Here is a 19,737-nt window from a genome sequence, read left to right as displayed (position 1 = left end):
TATGAGCTATTTCTGACCTGCTTGCCAAAGGAAACAATTTATTCCCCCTTGCTTTATCAAACATCTTACAATCTTCAATCTTGTCTATTTTTGTTCTGAGAGGAACAACTGTGGTGAATCTTCTATGACCCCTTCCCTTGACAACCATTAACTGTGTCTTCATTCTAGAAATGCATTCTAGCCAAGGCCTATACATGACCAGACACTGACCCTATTTACAAAGCAAAGAAACTCATACAATTTCTTGATTGCTTTATCATTTTGCCATGTTAATGTCTGTATACAGCTGTAGATCTACCTGCCCTTTCAACCACTATACTCTCTAAGTGATGTTCTTCACTTTCACTTGAACTATTGAATTATACAGAACTGAAGTTACACACACAAAATGTTGGAAAAACTCAGTAGGTCAGGTAGCATGTATGGAAAAGAGTAAAGAGTTGAGGTTTTGGGCCGAGACCCTTCATCAGGACTGGAAAGGAAGAGGAGGTCAGAGTAAGAGGGTGGGAAGGGGAGGAAGAAGTTCAAGGTGGCAGGTGACAGGTGAAACTGGGAGAGGGGGAGGCGTGAAGTAAAGAGCAGGGAAGTTGATTGGTGAAAGAGATAAAGGGCTGGAGAAAGGGGTATCTGATAGCAGAGGAGAGAAGATCATGAAAGAAAGGGAAGAAGGAGGACCACCAGAGGGAGGTGATAGGCAGGTAAGGAAATAAGGTGAGAGAGGGAAACAGGAAAAGGGAGTGGTGAAGAACAAGGGTGGGCAATTACTGGAAGTTCAAGAAATTGATGTTCATGACATCAGGTTGGAGATCAGAAGCTGGTCATTTGGCCCACCAATTCCATGCATATAATTAAACACCTATTTCATTTACTTCCACATTAATCTTTTATTCTCCCCACATCCTCATCATTTTCATGTATGTCCCGCTGCCACATTCTAATACTCCCCTACACACCAGTTCAATTAACTTGTTAAATTATACATTTCTGGGATGTGGGAGGAAATTGGCGTTCTTTGGGAAACCTAAGGAAGAGGAGAACGGTATTTGGCACCCAGTTGACATTCCACTGAAGAGCTAAAAGCTTAAAGCATACAATGAGGGTTTTTATAAATCTTTTTTTTTAAGTATTTAAAAGTGACTGTTGGTTCTAGAGCAGGGGTCCCCAACCTTTTTCACACCTTGGACCCCTACCATTAACCGAGGGGTCCGAGGACCCCAGGTTGGGTATCCCTGTTCTAGATTATGCTCAGCATTTAGAGTTCCCAGTTCTACTTGTGTCTGCAGCCATGGCTGTCATGTGCTTCTGACAGCCAGATGACATGACATGCTGTTCCCTACAAGGAGCTGTGGCTGTTATAGGGTCACAGCGCATGGAAGTAGATGTTTATGCCCAACTCATCCATGTTGATGTGTTGCCCAGCAAACTCGTCCCAGCTGGTCATTTTTGATCCTTAGCCCTCTTACCTGTGTATTTACCTTCAAGGCTTTTAAATGTTGATGATGTGCCCACCTCAACCACTATTTTTGGCAGAACTTTCCAAATATGCATCACTCTTTGTGCGAAGAAATTTCCCCGGAAGATCCAGATGTCCTGGAGATTCCCACCTCTGCTGGTACAGCCTCTGTTATGTTATGGAAGATAGGTATTCTGACTCACTGTGCTGTGTGATGGCCAGTTTTCCTACCCCGTTCCTCTCACACAACTGGGAGCTCCTTCAGCGATGCCACGTTTCCCAAGCGGCCCCTTAGGTGCCACATGCTCCCCAGAACCATACATTCACCTGATCCTTTGCAGGTTTCTGACCACATTGCACATCGTTCTGGTTTGCAGGTTTATTGTGGTGCATTCATCCCATCCCTCAACATTATAAGAGCACCCCCATCAGAGGGACAGCAGATCAGGGAGATGACTCACCACCAGTTCCCTAAGGCCAATTAGAAATTGACCATGAACTCATATACTGAAAAAGTGAATATAAATTTTAAAAATTGCAGTGTAAATGTTTTAAAAAAACACCAATAACATGAGCAAATAAGTCCTTCTTGTTTATGTAAGCCCCTCAGAATTTTAAGTATCTCATTTTTCTTTCCCCTCAGCTTTCTCAGTTCCAAGCTAAACAACCTCAGGCCATCCACCGATCTTCCGTCTGGGCATGTTGCAGACTCAAAATCAAATTCAACAAGATTAAGTTTCTGAAGCCTCTTTTTACATCAGAACTGGCCAATTCTGATGTTAGTAATCCTCCTGTGATATTAGCTCAGTCTTATTCTCTCTAATACTAAGGCCCGATCTGCTGGGCATTTCCTGAAGTTATACATTTTTCAGATTCTACATATTGATTTGTTTGATCTCTCTTTTTAAATGCCCTTACTAACATGATAGCTCCATCAATAGCTGTTCACTATGACAACCCTGACTTCAACCCTTATTTCATATCTCCATCCTCTACCTTTAAGCAACTTAAAAACCAATTTGGTTTCTCTCGTTTCCAGCTCTAATGAAAGATCTTCAACTTGAAATGTTAACCCCATTTCACTTTTTTTGGGAGGGGTGGGGTGGGGAATGGAGGTTATGACGCAGGATTGGAATAAGCTGCAGAGAGTTGTAAACTTAGCTTCATCATGGGCACTGGCCTCTGTAGCATCCAGGACACCTTCAAGGAGCAATGCCTTACAAAGACGGCATCATTAAGGACACCCATCACCCAGGTCATACTTTGTTCTCATTGCTACCAACGAGAAGGAGGTACAGGAGCCTGAAGGGACGCACTCAACGATTCAGGAACAGCTTCTTCCTGATTTCTGAATGGACATTTAACCCATGAACACGACCTCACTACTTTCTTAATTTTTGCACTACTTAATTGATGTAACTATTTAATATACTGTATATATACATACTGCAATTCACAGATCTTTTTTCTCTATTATTATGCCTTGCATTGTACTGCTGCCACAAGGACAACAAATTTCGTGACATATGCTGGTGATGTTAATGATTCTGATTCTGATGCTGCTCTTATTTATTCACAGTCACTCTTGGATTTTCTACATGGTTGTTCCACTATATTCTGTTGTTTTGGCGGAGTCTATTGCAGATACATACCTAGAAACTTAATAATTTCTTTTCAGTTCCTAATCAGATATATTCAATCTTTCTTCCCTTTGGCAAACTGATATGTTGTACATGTTTGGAACCCAATTAGAAGACTATCGAAAATCAGAGAGAGATGGATTATCAAAGTTTGGAAAAAAAGGAAGAATTTTAATTACCAAAAACATAAAGTTATGATACTTTGAAAATACAGTGTTTGAAATATAGTAATTAGTGTCTTTGACTTCCGAAAATACTCACAGCCATGAGTCACTGCTGATGGAAGAAAAAATCCTATTTGTATTTTACAAGGTTCCCACAATAGCAATTAAATAAATAATCAGAACATCAATTTTGTGTGTCTTTGAGGAGCAAATTAGAGCTCAGATGCTGAGAGAATTCCCCTATGTTATTTGTAATCCCACCTGAAATGGAGCATTCGAATAATGTCACCTTAGACAAAGCAGTTTGGGATGGTACGTAACAGGAAATTAGAAGCCTGAACAAGAAAGGTACAATTGTAATCATGGATGACAGTTGAAGGAAGAAAAATATTTGAGAGCTTGAGGATTTGAGGATTCAAAGGGACCTGATTTGAAAGAGAAACTGCGGCCAGCATAGAACACTTATGATCGTACTGATTGGTGGGAAAGGTTGAGGGTCCTGGTGGCCCACTCCTGCTCCTAATTTCTCGTGTATTCTTGCATAATCATTACTTTAATATAAACATAGTTTTTTTGGCTAATGAAATCAGTAACAAAACAGTGAATGAGGAACGCCCAAATGTATACAGGATAGCTTGCTAGACCGTTACATTGAAGAACCTACTAAATGATGCAGACCTTTCTAGACTGGATATTATGTAAGAAGAGATAAATAATTGTGAAAGTCTCCTTGGAGAGGAGAGAATTTCAGAAGCCGCAGAGAGGAGAGGACTCAGCCAAATACATCATTGGCACACGTCTCCCCTCATTAAACATCAACAGGAGGCGCTACCTCAGGATGTCAACACCTATCATGCGAGGTCCCACACCACCAGGTTCAAAAGCACCTGCTTACCTTGAACCACTTGATTCCTGAACCAACCTGCACAACCCTGATCTCCATATAGCAACGCCATGACTACAATGGACTTTTTTTTGTTCTGGTCTTCCTTCCGGTACAAATTGGGTATAATTTATATATAATTTCTTGTTAATGTATATGATGCTGTGAGCCTGTGATGCTGCTACAAAGTTTTCATTGCACCTGTGCATACATGTACTGACAGCAAATCATGTACGAGGAAATCTGCAGATGCTGGGAAGTTCAAGCAACACACACACAAAGTGCTGGTGGAACACAGCAGGCCAGGCAGCATCTATGAGGAGAAGCGCTGTCGACGTTTAGGGCCGAGACCCTTCAAGACTAGCATTTTGTGTGTGTTGCATACATGTATTGAATTGACTTTATTTCTTACATCCTTCACATAAGTGAGGAGTAAAAATCTTTACGTTACGTCTGTCTGAATGTGCAAATTATAGTAATTTGTAATAAATATTACGTACAGTAACATATAGAACAGAAGTCAATATATCTGAGAAATACAATGGTGTCAGCGTGAGTTCATCAGTCTGATGACCTGGTGGAAGAAGCTGTCCCGGAGCCTGGAGGTCCTGGCTTTTATGCTGCGGTACCATTTCCTGGATGGTAGCAGCTGGAACAGTTTGTGATTGGAGTCCGTAATGACCCTCCGGGCCCTTTTTACGCACCTGCCTCTGCAAATGCCCTGAACAGGAGGGAGTGGGAAGTTCACATCCCAGGACAATTAACTCGACTTTGACCATTTTTGTTGAAAGAAAAGGCTGTTCTGTCGTGGAGTGGCACATGGCATCTGCTGCTGTCCGGCAGCCGGAGCTGGGCTTCCAGACACGGCCCCGCCCCGCCCCGCCCCGCGTGCGTGCTGACGCGCCCGGAGCCGCGCCAACCCCGGCTGCGGGAAATGTTACCGAGCGGGGGGCAAGAGATACATCTTACCCGGAAACGAGGCAGAGAAGTGAGGGGAGTTGGGGAGCGAGAAGAGTACTAAACATGCGGGGAGACGGTTCTCAGCACCAGCATCAGGAAGAGGAAGATAACGCAATAGAGCAGAGACTGGGCATTAGGGACACTTCGCTGGCCAGGTACCTGGACGGGCAGCACTGGCAGCTGAAGAATCAGCTCCGGCGGCAGACCGCACAGAGCCAACTGTTCCGCCAGCACAGGTAAGCCGGTCCTCGGGGCGCACAATCACACACACACCCAAGCCTTTCAAGCCGGCCGCGCCAGCCGCTGGGATCCTTCCTCTTTCCGGGTTATGGTTTATCTAAAATGTTATCTTCAGTGCCATGTGATGCGGGCTTCTCTTCACAGTTTACACTGTTAATCTGCCTTTCCCTCTCGGCGGTCTTGTTTGGATCATTTCTTGTTCGGTACAATATGTATAACATCTACAGTTATACAGTTGGAGCTGAACAAGAGTCTCGGCCCGAAGCGTCAACTGTTTATTGATTTCCATTGATCCTGCCTGACCTGCTGAATTCCCCCAGCATTGTGTGTGTTGCTTGACATTTATACTGTTTGTTTAATGCATTTTTTTGAAATATTAAAACAAATGGCCCCGTGTTGCCCTGCCTCTGAACCCTGTAAATGATTTAATATTATTGTAAGCAGATGTATTGACTGACCTGTGGAATGTTAGAATGCAAGATTTAGATTAGCTCTGGTGAATCACTCACTGTAATACTTCAAATTAAATCTGTCAAATGATTTTATTTTAAAAGTGATAAACCAGGCAAAATGTGTGGGAGGTTATTCAATTTTAGCATTGATGACCTGGAAGGGATACAGAACAAGTCCCTGAAGTCGGAAAAGAGTGTGAGGGCAAGGAATCTGCAGATCCACTTGGTGCCTCATCTGCATTGTTTGGATTTCATCAGATACTGCTAGATAACTCGAATTGTATAGAAACCTATGTTCAACTCTTTGTGGAATGCCCCTTTAGCTAACTGATTGTGAAACTCCCATTGTAAACTCCATAATCATTCTACTTTAGACCTCTCTACTTTTTACTAATGTGGTTGGATTTGATTTGTGTCCTTTCATCGCTGCGCCAATAATGCCTGTAGTTCAGAAAGATGTCCCAGCACACTTAGCAGGAATGTCAAGCAGAATTTGACACTGAGATGCACGATTAATTTTGGCAGGTAATCAGGAATTTGTCCCAAGTGATAATGTTTCAAAGAACAGCTTACAGTGAATAATTCCCAGCCCTGATGAAGGGTCTTGGCCCAAAACATCAACTGTTCACTCTTTACCATTGCTGCTACCTGACCTTGCATGCCATCTTGGACAATGTCTCCCATCCACTCCATAATGTACTCGTTAGGCACAGGAGTACATTCAGCCAGAGACTTATTCTACAGAGATGCAACACTGAGTGTCATAGGAAGTCATTCCTGCCTGTGGCCATCAAACTTTACAACTCCTCCCTCAGAGTGTCAGACACCCTGAGCCAGTAGGCTGATCCTGGACTTATTTCCACTTGGCATAATTTACTTATTATTATTTAATTATTTGTGGTTTTATATTGCTATATTTCGACACTATTCTTGGTGCAACTGTAACGAAACCCAATTTCCCTCGGGATCAATAAAGTCTGTCTGTCTGTCTGTGACCTGCTGAGTTCTTCCAGCATTTTGTGTGTGTAGTGAAGATGAGGGAGAGAAGTCAAGAGAGTGAAACCCAGAGTAAAGGGTGTGAGGCACATTTCTGAAACTTAGAGTGAAGTCAGAAGAGGAAGATGTGGGGACTCCAAGTTAAGACTCTGGAGGAGAAATCAAAGATGAGGTAGCAGTGAAGTTACGAAAATAGCTACAGGAATTTTTACACCCAGACGTTGGTTAACTCGGAGCTAATGCGAATTAGCATCATGGTTGACTGGGCCAGAGTGTATTACAACACAGCTTGCAGATGTTTGGGTCTACCAGACAAGGACAAAGGAAAGGATGCCAGGAGCATCATTGGAATAGTCAAATCTAGAGTTAACAGTGGCACAGAGGAAACGTTCTGCTGCAAATGAGGTGAGTCATTGCAGGATTAGATGCAAATATGTGGTTGAGGGTCAGTGGGCCAAAGCAACAATTTCTGTGATCTATAGGTCTGTGCTATTCTCTGAAAACACCTTTTCATCATCACCTGGCTGGTTTGGACAATTAACGTGGTCTCATTTTCAACATTCCACTCACAGTCACAATAAAATGTAGTGCCTTCTCTTTCTGAATCTTCTAACTCCCCACAAGAAACGTAACCATGACAACCATGCTGCCCATTCATAAAACCACTCAAACTGACACCATCAATTTCCGAAGCAACACACATAAAATGCTAGGGGAACTCAGCAGGCCGGGCAGCATCTATGGAAAAGAGTAAACAGTCAACGTTTTGGGTCGAGACGCTGCATTAGCGTGCAGCGACCAGCCAGGTTGCCCTCACCATCGCTTTCCCTAAATTGTAACGCTGCTTGCCTGACATTCAACAAAGAACAAACAGAAATTTCCTCCAACAGGATAAAACAGCGCTGTACTCAGAGCCTATCACAGTCAAAGGCTTCTTCATTCAGGCCAGAACTGAACCAGATTACTTATTTATTTAGAGATACAGTGTGGAATAGGCCCTCCCACCCCACGCCGTCCTGCAACCCCAGATTTAACCCTAGCCTAATCACGGGACAATTTACAATGACAATTAAGCTCGGGACCGGTACGTCTTCAGACTTGGATTGTTGGCACTTCAGTGTCACATTTGTTTCCGAGATGACCTTCAGACCAGAAGAATGTAGATAATTAGAAATGAAGCCAGGCTATTTTCCCTCACCAGCTGGGTAATGATAAAGAGGCATCCGGGTAGAGTGTGGTTATTTGCAGAGCCATTCCTTATAGAAATATACAAGATGGAAATGGGCACTTTGGCCTACTGAATACTTGCTGACCATTAACCATTTATTTACACCCAAGCCTATATTAATTCTCCTTTACTCTTCCCACATTCTCACCAACTACTCCTGCATTCTCTTACACATTCAGGGTGATTTACAATGGTAGTTACAATACCCCTGCCGATGATATATTTCCAAGATGTAGAAAGAACCTAGAGCGCCTGGAGGAACACACATGGTCACAGAGTAAACTTGCAAACTGTGCAGACAGTATCCAGGGTCGGGATTGAACCTGAGCCTCTGGTTCAGTGAGGCAGCAGCTCTATTAGTTACACAACTTCACTGTCCTCTTCCTCCTCCTCCAGGAAGATGAGGACAAGGGCTGATCTTTGCGCCAGTCAAGAGTCCCGTCATTGGGATGCATATTTCTCTAATGCACCAGCTTCATCTCAGCGCTATTTGTCATGACTATCTCCCTGATTTCTAATAATGAATGGATTTTGTTCTCTTTTGTAATAAACCCTTCCTTTTCCCTGGCTGTTCTTTGAGGTTGAACAAGAGGATGTTTTGGTTAATCCTGAACCACAGGAATTAGATATAGACCAGACCAAGTAAGGGTGGAAATAACTTCCCCTGAAGAATATTTGAGAGCCAGGAGAATTTTTAATCAGAGTCCAGTGGGTTTTTAAATTACTATTGCAGATTAATATTTTATTTATTGAAATATAGTGTTGAATAGGCCCTTCTGGCTCTTTGTGCAATTTAATCCTGGCCTAACCACTAGACAATTTGCAATGACCTATCAGCCTACCAACTGGTACATCTTTGGACTGTGGGAGGAAGCTGGAACACCCAGAGGAAATAGTGTGGTTACGGGGAGAACAGACAGGTAGCAGTGGCAATTGAACCCATGTCTCTGGTACTCTAAAAGTTTTGTGCTGACCACTATGCTACTATAGAATAGAATTTATTCTATTTTCAAAGTATTCCAAATTCAAATTTCTTGTCTGCTACTATAGAAATTGAATTTGTCTGTGAAGCCATAGTGCAGGTCTCTCGTTGTTTGTCCATTGATTTAACTTGCATGTATTTCTAACATCCTGTGTATCCCTAATTTTTCTGTGTTCCATCTTTGGTGACTGACTAAGCTCTGGACTGCTGACCACCGTTTCCTCACTTCTCAAATGCTATTAATTGAAAGTAAAAAACACAGTCTGCATCTTGTGCTTGTTCCTGCCCATGTACCTCCTTCTGGCTCAATTTTACTTTGCTGATTCTATTGCTTGATGCCTTGGAGTTGTTACGTACCCCGTAACTGGGTGTCTTACCAGCAAAGATAGAAGTGTCCGTTGGAGTCTGGTACTATTTTCCAAACAGTGTTTATTGCAAAATATACAAATCAATATCAACAATGCAAATATACAGAGAATACAAGTTAGCAATACTAAACCTAAAAGTGTGGGTATAATAATAATCAATAATAAACAAGCTCTATCAATGTCTAGGGGATAATGAATTGTCATATGTGAATATAAAGTTCAGTTCAGTTCATACAGGCTGAGGTAGTTGTTGGTTCTTTTGTTGTAACCGTTGGAGGGAGAGAGAGAGAGAGAGAGAGAGATCGAGCAAACAGTGACAGCTACAGTCATTCAAACCTTCCTTTACTTTCTTGATTCGTCGATGTGTTGTTGTGGCCATTCAGGTATGACCCCTCTGTCCTTTAGCTAGACCGTTCCTCTATGGTGGACTCATCACCCAGGCAAGGGTGGACACACACACAAGCCCCCACCGGCCTCACTATAAACACTGAGTTAAAATTGACTGATCCTTCGTTCGGTCTCCGATGCCCCACACTTTCTCGTGGGTTCCAACACTTAAGCAGTGCTCACTAGTGTGTCTCTTGGTGCATCTCCTGATGTGTCTCCCCAGACCTCACTTTTATCCCTACTCACAGGGTCTCAGATGTCAATCAGTTTTGAATGGCTTAGCCCATCAAACCAGCCCACTCCAGCTGTCCACTGAGGAATTTTAATGAACAGAATAGTACCAAGTAAACAGCCCTCTCTGGAGCCGTGAGTCTTACAGGAGTCATAATATGGTCTCTCTCCCCAGTGTTATCTCGCCCTTGCTTGAAGCAAATGTTCCAGTCCCAGTATGTTTTGTTCCATCTCTTTCTCTCTCATTAGCAGCCTGGCAACAATAACGGTTTGTAATTCTCCCAGGGGAGGGGGACATGGGCGACTCTGCACCCTTCTGCCCATCAGAGTTGTTCATCCTTCGTAACAGAGTGTTCTGGCACATTAAACGCTTGTGTGATTGCAAGTTGTATGGTGCAGTTTCAGATTGTTGTCAGTTGAACTTCAAGAATAATTGATTTTACTGTTGACAATAATCTGAAGTACTTTACATCCCTGAAGTATGCAAATGCAGAGATGCTGAGTTTTTGTTTAATTCTTCTTTACCATTTAAATTTCAGATTTGTAAAGTGATAAATAATTTAACTATGAGTATGTTTTGGGATGATGAAAGTAGGAGTTGATAACAAGTCAAGTCAAGTTACTTTTTATTATCATTTCAACCATAACTGCTGGTACAGTACACAGTAAAAACAAGACAACGTTTTTCACGACCATGGTGCTACATGAAACAATACAAAAGCTACATTGAACTACGTAAAAACAACAGAGAAAAAGGTACACTAGACTAAAGACCTACCCAGGACTGCATAAAGTGCACAAAACAGTGCAGGCAATACAATAAATAATAAACAAGACAATAGGCACAGTAGAGAGCAGTAAGTTGGTGTCAGTCCAGACTCTGGGTATTGAGGAGTCTGATGGCTTGGGGGAAGAAACTGTTGCACAGTCTGGTTGTGAGAGTGCAAATGCTTTGGAGCCTTTTTCCAGACGGCAAGAGGGAGAAGAGTTTGTATGAGGGGTGTATGGGGTCCGTCATAATGCTGTTTGCTTTGCAGATGCAGAGTGTAGTGTAAATGTCTGTAATGGCGGTAAGAGAGAACCCGATGATCTTCTCAGCTGACCTCACTATCCACTGCAGGGTCTTGTGATCCGAGATGGTGCAATTTCCGAACCAGGCAGTGATGCAGCTGCTCAGGATGCTCTCAATACAACCCCTGTACAATGTAATGAAGATGGGGGGTGGGAGATGGACTTTCCTCAGCCTTCGCAGAAAGTAGAGACGCTGCTGGGCTTTCTTTGCTATGGAGCTGGTGTTGAGGGACCAACAATAATAATAATTATTGTTAATATTGTTAATTGTAATGATAATTATTATTGTTAATAATAATTGTATTAACAGAAATCTGTTCTTTATAGGTATGACCTGAATCTAGATGAGATGCGTGACCTGTCCTCTGAACGAGTCAAGTATGTTATAAAGTTACCAATGGTTCAACAACAATTGGAAGAACAGGTATTCTTGCAGAATAATTTTCTTTCAAAGAACCAATCCTAATAGTGTAATTAAACAGAATATATATCAATAGAATTAGGACTTGAGAACATAATCCTGGGTTGACGCTTTAAGAGAATTTTGAGTTATGTGTACAGTGCCTTGACAAAGTATTTAGTTCCTACAATTAGCTTCACATTTTACTGTCTCATTTTCTAAATTTAAAATATAATGAGGTAGGTGTTTTTTAAGCTAATCTATAAAACATTGTGCATAATATCAAGTCAAAAGAAAAATTTTGAGACTTGTCAACTATTTACTAAAAATTAAAAATCAAAATTGTGAGGCTGAAAAAGTCGTCATTCCTTTTGTAATTGACATTAACATATTGTATGACCTGTCTTAGGCCCAGCACGTAAACTGAGTGGCCTCTTTATTAGGTGCCACCAGTACCTGATAATGTAGTCAGTGAGTGTATGTTCCTGGTCTTCTGATGCTATAGGATTGATGTGCTGTGCGTTCAGAGATGCTCCTCTGCACATCACTGTTGTAACGCGTGGTTATTTGAGTTACTGTTGCCTTCCTGTCAGCTTGAACCAGTCTGGTTGCTCTCCTCTCACCTCTCTCATTAACAAGGTGTTTTTGCCCAGAGAACTGCTGCTCTCTGCATGATTTTTGTTTCTCGCACCATTCTCTGTAAACTCAAGAGACTTTTGTGTGTGAAAATCATGGGAGATCAGCAGTTTCTGAGATACTCTGAAGATACTGAGATAACCACACCATCAGACACCAACAATCATTCCACAATCATCACATTTCTTCCCCGTTTTGATACTTGGACTGAACAACAACTGACCCTTTTGACCATGCCTACGTGCTTTTATGCGTTGAGTTGCCGCCACGTGATTGGCTGATTAGATATTTGCATTAATGAGCAGGTGTACAGGTTACCTAATAAAGTGGCCAAGTGTAGATGTAATCATAAGGAAGGCATAGGAGGTTTGGTTTATCACTGAACAGTCTACGGATGTACTGTCGAATGCTCGCTGACTGGTTGCATCATGGTCTGGTGTCGCAGATTTAATGTGCAGGAATGTAAGAGGCTGCAGAGAGTAGTGAACTCTGATCAGTAAATCATAGACACTTCCCTCCCCACCATTGGTATCTGTAGGTTAGTGGTCGCCAACCCGTTGATCGCGATTGACTGGTCGATCTTTGAGACTTTCCCAGTAGATCATGACAAAAAAAGAAAAATAAATACACAAATACTGTTGAGAGATTGTTTCCAGGCTGTGGGGTTTTAGTTCCATTCTTTCTGCCCAGTGTGCATGCGCACAGCTCCCCGCACTACACAGTGTACTTCACTGGTCCCCAACCACTGGGCTGTGAGGAAACGATATGAATCAGCTGCACCTTTCCTCATTCCCTGTCAGCCCACTTTTGAACTTGAACCCACACGAGGACATCAGTTGCCTAACCGCAGTGATACCCTCGCGCGGCCGGCGGGAAGTGCTGTTGCTACCGCCCTGGAGCGCGGACAGATGGGCGCCGCTTCTAAACCCGTTTAGCACACCGAATGTTCGTGGGGATCCCGGTGGTAAAATCTTCGCAGACAACCTCATTCGGGCTCAGGGTTTTGGAAGTAGCAGAGCAGCTACCTCGCTGCGATCCACTGAAACAAACTTTTGTCGGCCGATAGATCCTATAAAGGGGGCGGGTGCGGGCCTTTCACTCTCCTTGCTCGGTCGGTCGCTCTCTCTGGACTGCGACCACAGTGGCTCTGGCATGGGGACCTCCAGCCCTGACCTTGTACTCTCACCCCACCCACGACCAGCCACACCTGGCCAAGGCATCTGGCAGCGGGCAGGAGGCTGTCCCTTGAGGCAATGAAGCCGTCAAAACTGCTTCGGCACCTTGAGACCAAGCACCCTGCACTTAAAGACAAACACACTGAGTTTTTTCAGCGGAAAAAACATGAGCAGCGAGGGATAGCAGCTAAGTGCTGAGAGCCACGAAAACTAAATCGTGGAATAGACTGGACATAAGGAGTCCCCTTTGAGTATCGCTGTATTCCCGCGGTGTTTAGCAATCCCCCCCCCTCGGCGGCCAGTCTGCAAGAATATTGTCAATATTAAACCGGTCCGCGGTGCAAAAAAGGGCGGGGATCCCTGGTGGTCATACATTATTTCTGCTTCTGGGTTGCGGGGTTTTACTTCCGGTCTTTTCTGCCCCGGTGTGCCTGCGTGTAACTAATCGATCTGGGATCAATCTTGCCTTTCACTAAGGCCGAGGTAGGGGATTTTGGGCTTCAAAAGGTTGGTGACCACTACCGTAGGTGCTGCCTAAAGAAGGTAACATCCATTATCAAAGATTCCCACCATCTGAGCCGTGGAGGAAGAAAAGCCTAAAGTCCCACTGCACCAGGTTCAAGGCAGCAACTTCCCTTTAACCATTCAGCTCTTGAACCAACCAAATCCCTGCACTTGAGCAACACTCTGGGCACTTTGATAACTTTGCACTAAAATGGACTTTTGTTTTAGCTGTGTTCTTTCTTGTAAAATTGTGTATAATTTATGTTTTTCTTATGAATGCTGCTTACATGATGTTATGTGGCTGTGATGCTGTTGCAAGTAAGTTCTTCATTATATCTGCATATACAAATGTAGTTGTGCATATGTGACTATAAATTTGACTTTGACTTTCACCTTGGGATGGTATATAGGATATTGATGGTTAGATAGTCAGAGACTTTTATCCAAGATAGGGGGTTTAAAGCTAGAGGGCAGAGCTTCCCAACCTGGGGTCCATAGACCACCTTCTCAATGGTATTGGTCCATGCCATAAAAAAGGCCGGGAACCCCTGGTTTAAGGGGGAGGGAGAAACAAAAGAGATCTGGGGAGCAGATATTTCCAAACACGGAGTGGTCCTTGTATAGATCAAGCTGCTAGATGAGGCAAAGAGTCAGATGTAATGACACGGAAGGTTAGTTAGGAAGGTTCAATCGTTAGGTGTTAATATTGAAGTAGTAAAATGGATTCAACAGTGGCTGGATGGGAGATGCCAGAGAGTAGTGGTGGATAACTGTTTGTTAAGTTTGAGGCTGGTGACTAGTGGTGTGCCTCAGGGTCCAATGTTGTTTGTCATATACATTAATGATCTGGATGATGGCATGGTAAATTGGATTAGTAAGTATGCAGATGATACTAAGATAGGTGGCATTGTGGATAATGAAGTAGGTTTTCAAAGCTTGCAGAGAGATTCAGGCCAGTTAGAAGAGTGGGCTGAAAGATGGCAGATGGAGTTTAATGCTGATAAGTGTGAGGTGCTACTTTTTGGTAGGAATAATCAAAATAGGACATACATGGTAAATGGTAGGGCGTTGAGGAATGCAGTAGAACAGAGTGATCTAGGAATGATGGTGCATAGTTCCCTGAAGGTGGAATCTCATGTGGATAGGGTGGTGAAGAAAGCTTTTGGTATGCTGGTCTTTATAAATCAGAGCATTGAGTACAGGAGTTGGGATGAGTGTTAAAATTGTACAAGATTATTGTGTACAGTTCTGGTCACCGAATTATAGGAAAGATGTCAACAAATTAGAGAGAGTACAGAGAAGATTTACTGGTATGTTACCTGGGTTTCAGCACCTAAGTTACAGAGAAAGGTTGAACACGTTAGGTATTCTTTGGAGCTTAGAAGGTTGAGGGGGGACTTGATAGAGGTATTTAAAATTATGAGGGGGATAGATAGAGTTGACGTGGATAGGCTTTTTCCATTGAGAGTAGGGGAGATTCAAACAAGAGGACATGAGTTGAGAGTTAAGGGGCAAAAGTTTAGGGGGAACTTTTCTTTACTCAGAAAATGGTAGCTGTGTGGAATGAGCTTCCAGTAGAAGTGGTAGAGGCAGGTTCGATTTTGTCATTTTTTAAAAAATTGGTTGGGTATATGGACAGGAAAGGAATAGAGGGATATGGTCTGAGTGCAGGTCGGTGGGACTAGGTGAGAGTCAGCGTTCAGCACGAACTAGAAGGGCTGAGATGGCCTGTTTCCGTGCTGTAATTGGTATATGGTTATATGACATTGTTCAAAAGGCATTTGGAGAAGTACTAAGAAAGCAGTAGAGGTGCTTGGGCTTAACGGTGGCAGATGGGGTTAATGCAGAGAGGAATCGTGGTTGGTGTTGATGTGGTGGACCAAAGGGACTGCACTGCTGTGCTTCTCTTTGATGCTATGAATTGCCCCTCAGTGTTGCGTCACTAGCAATAGTTTGGTTGATCAGTATCTTGTTTCTGCTTGAGGGGTTTCGCTGTGTTGGTTTGTTTTCTGCGGTTCAGCTGCGTTCAGTTTGGTGTGTGGCTGCGAACGCTCGAGTGAGCTCCTGGAATGAAAAGGGATAGAGACTGAAAAGCAGCATTTCTGGAAGGGAAGCTGTAAAGAAGGAGATTTTTAAAAGCGCCTTAAGTATTATTTGATGAGGGTGGAGATTCAAATGCAGTGTTTGTGGTACAAGTTTTACTGATGATTTTCTGTGGGGGGGTGTGGACATCATTATCTAATCCTGATCCTAGATGTAAATATATGGGTTGCCTTTAGATGAAATGGCTAAGGAAGGCAGTGTTATTGAGTCATATGGTATGGAAATTGGCTCAACCCGTCCATGTCGACTGTTGTCCAGTGTCCTACTCCCATCTGCCCTTATTTGGCCCACGGTCCTCTAACCTCTCCCATCCATGTACTTGCATCCGGTGCAGACTCAGCAACATCTTCAGATCAATGGGCAACGTATGGGGATCAACCAAGAACAGCATCTGCACCAAGATAAAGCTGTACCAGAGCTGTGTTCTGTCCGAGTCAGAATGATGGTGCGTTACAGAGAATGACCTTGTCAAACCACCATCATTCCACTCCATGAGCCTCTGGAAGATCCACAGTGTTTTCCAGCAAAGAAAGATTCCCCAACCACGCCCTACTCCTTCGGTGCCATCAAGGAGACATGGCCACCATCATCATGAGGAAACATTAGAGATGGATTGGGCAAATGATGTGAGGAGAGTCAAATTCCATTATCAAGACAGCACTTTACTGGAGGAAACATGGGAGTCCAAAGACAACTTGGTGCCTTCTCATAGACGCAGAAATGAGGATCCAGAAGCACCCCGGAGCATAATAGAGAAGATGGCCAAAGACAGACAGAGATGGAGGACTTTTATTTCTGCCCTAAACGCCAGTGCATAACCGGCAGTACTATTCATGTACTTAATTCAATGGCTTTTAAATGTCGCCAATATTTCTGCTTCAACCTCTGTTTCTGGCATTTCATTCCAAATGCGCACCATCTTTTGCATGAAAAGCTGTTTCTAAATATCCTTTCTAAACCTCTTGCCTCTGATCTTAAACCTATGCCCTCTTGTTTTTAGCTCTTACTCCCAGTGAAAAAGACTGTGTACCTTCAATCTGTCTGTGCCACTCTTGATTTTGTATACCTCTATCAGGCCACCTCAATCTCCCATGTTCCACGGAATAAAACTCCATTCTAACTGTAACTGAGGACCCAATTGTTAGCCTAGGTTACAAGCACAAGTCAAAGTAAAATTCATTATCAGAGTGCATACATGTCATCACATACAACCCTAAGATTCTTTTTCTGCGAGCATTCTTAGCAAACCTATAGAACGGTAACTAAACAGGATCAATGGACAACAAATTGTGCAAATGTGATATAAATAAATAGCAATCATTAACATGCATGAAATTGTAAGAGTCCTTAAATGAGTGCAGTTATCCCCTTTCCTAAGAGAGAGCACTACTATTAAACCAAGCCAACTGTTTAAAACCAAAAGACTATAAGATATAGGAGCAGAATAAGGCTATTTGGCCCATCTAGTCCATGCCATTTCTTCATGGCTGATTCATCTTTCCTCTCAGCCCCAATTTCCTGCCTTCTCCCCATATCTCTTCATACCCTGACCAATCAAGAATCTATCAACCTCTGCCTTAAATATACATAAAGACTTGCCGTCCACAGTTGCCTCTTGCAACAAATTCCACAAACACCCCTCTAATCCAATGCTGTTTCCTCTGGTCTTGGACTCTCTCGCAATAGGAAACATCCTCCCCACATTCAGTGTATCAAGGCCCTTCACCATTCGATAGGTTTCAATGAGGTCACCCCTCCTTCTTCTGAATTCTAATGAATACAGGCCCAGAGCCATCAAATGGTCTTCACGACAAGCTGTTCAATCCTGGAATCATTTGTGAACCTCCTTTGAACCCTCTCCAGTTTCAGCACATTCTTTCTAAGATAAGGGGCCCAAAACTGCTCTTAATACTCTAAGTGAGGCCTCACTTAGAAATTCTCAACAAAACATCTTTGCTTTTATATTCTAGCCCTCTTGAAATGAATGCTAACATCACATTTGCCTTCCTCACCACAGACTCAACCTGCAAATTAACCTTTTAGGGAATCCTGCACAAGGACTCCCAAGTCCCCTTGCACCTCAGTTGTTTGAATTTTCTTTCCATTTAGAAAATAGCCTTTTATTTCTTCTACCAAAGTGCATGACCTTGTACTTCCCGACGCTGTATTCCATCTGCTCCTTCTTTGCCCATTCTCCTAATCTGTCTCCAATTTTTCTGTAGCCTCTCTACTTCGAAACTACCTGCCCCTCCACTTACCTTAGTGCTGTCTGCAAACTTTGCAACAAAGCCATCAATTCCATCATCCAAATCATTGACATATAACGCAAAAACCGTTTCGGTATAATTTCTAATTTATCATTGGAAGAAAGATAGAGGAGGTCCACTGGTGACAATGAAAAGAATGGACCCCTCGGTTGGTGGTAGTGGTCCACGGCCCAAAAATGGTTAGGAGCCCCAGATTGGAACTGGTGCTTCACCCATGGTCACGACACCAAAAACACATTGCTTGTTTATTTATTTTCTTCTTGATGGAACATTGCTGTGCATTAGTTGGCCAATAGAAAGTGATGTTTCAAAAGTTGTTACAGGAGCCTTGGACTTTGGTGTTGGGCTAGAAGATGTTCCCAACTATTGGACACCGCTCCTCTAAATAGCCCGACACACTTTTATTGCTTTTTACACAATAGTGTAATGCATTTTTTAGTGAATACAATTAGTGTAAAGAGAAAGGAAAGCAGAACCCTGAGAGGGTGTGGAAAATAGAGCCTGGTGAGTTCTGTCTTGTAAGTTTCAATTTGCACCCCTCAGTTTGTCAGAACGAACTGAAATCATAATGGACTCCAGACCCTGATTTCGACTGCACACCCAATATACACGGTGAACCCCTGATTCTCAACTCTGGGCTGATAAGTGAGTCAGAAGCCAAGCTGTCAGGATTTCTGAAGAATTGGACAGTGGATTATTGAAGTCTTACTGTACTTGTACTAGGGACACTGGGGAAGTATAAAAGGAGTTTCACGAGTCCAAATGAGTGTTATGAACTGTTGCTGGCAGTGACTCCGTGGCATTGTAACCTATCAGTGCCCTGCACAAGTGTGCCTTCAGCTGGGGGACACTTGCCTGCTTGGAGTCCAGACATCTTCCCTTGAATGCTTTGTTAATTAAATGAACTTGGTTAGTGGCCCAAGTGCTACACCTGCCCATACACCTCCTCCCTCATCTCCATTCAGGGCCCCAGGCAATCCTCCCAGGTGAGGCAGCACATCACCTGCGAATCTGCTGCGGTCGTCTGTTGTTTCCGGTGCTCCCGATGTGGCCTCCTCTACGTTGGTGAGACCCGTCGTAAATTTGAGGTCTGCTTCGGCGAGCACCTCCGCACTATCCGCCACAAGCGGGACTTCCTGGTGGCCAAGCATTTTAAGTCTGATTCCCATTCCTGTTCTGACACGTCGGTCCATGGCCTGCTCTGATGCCTCAGGGCAAAGGAGCAAAATTATATTCTGACTGGGTAGCCTCCAAACTGATGGCATGAATATCGATTTCACCTTCCAGTAAACAAATCCCCCCCCATCCCTTCCCCTGTTCCCCACTCTGACCTTTTACCTCTTCTCACCTACCTATTACTTCCCCCACTTCCCCTCCTCCTTCCCTTTCTCCTATTGACTACTCTCCTCTCAGATTCCTTTCTCTCCAACCTTTGAACTTACCCACCTGCCTGTCTTCATCTATCATCTTCCAGCTAACCTCCTTCCCCTCCCCCAACCTCATTATTCTGGCATATTCCCCCTCCCTCTTAGTCCTGAAGAAGGGTGCTGTCCTGAAACGCCGACTGTTTATTCATTTCCTTAGAATCTGCCTGACC

The 19,737-nt window shown here is 43.4% G+C and overlaps 1 protein-coding gene across 7 annotated transcripts in view; it reads left to right on the top strand.

Annotated features, from left to right (window-relative positions):
• Positions 1-5,039: 5,039 nt before the first annotated feature.
• The window catches only part of acoxl (acyl-CoA oxidase-like), a 358,948-nt gene continuing 344,250 nt past the window's right edge, over positions 5,040-19,737 (top strand). For all 7 annotated transcript variants that reach the window (XM_059982889.1, XM_059982890.1, XM_059982887.1 and 4 more), the window contains exons 1-2: positions 5,040-5,336; positions 11,383-11,479. In XM_059982889.1, the coding sequence (XP_059838872.1) occupies positions 5,164-5,336; positions 11,383-11,479 (270 nt within the window). In that variant the 5' untranslated portion in view covers positions 5,040-5,163. The remainder of the gene's footprint in view (positions 5,337-11,382; positions 11,480-19,737) is intronic.

The sequence above is a fragment of the Hypanus sabinus genome, chromosome 10 (assembly GCF_030144855.1).
Source record: "Hypanus sabinus isolate sHypSab1 chromosome 10, sHypSab1.hap1, whole genome shotgun sequence".
NCBI classification, from domain to species: Eukaryota; Metazoa; Chordata; class Chondrichthyes; order Myliobatiformes; family Dasyatidae; genus Hypanus; species Hypanus sabinus.
The sequence above is the reverse complement of the archived record's forward strand: the minus strand, read 5'-3'. Positions and strand labels throughout refer to the sequence as shown.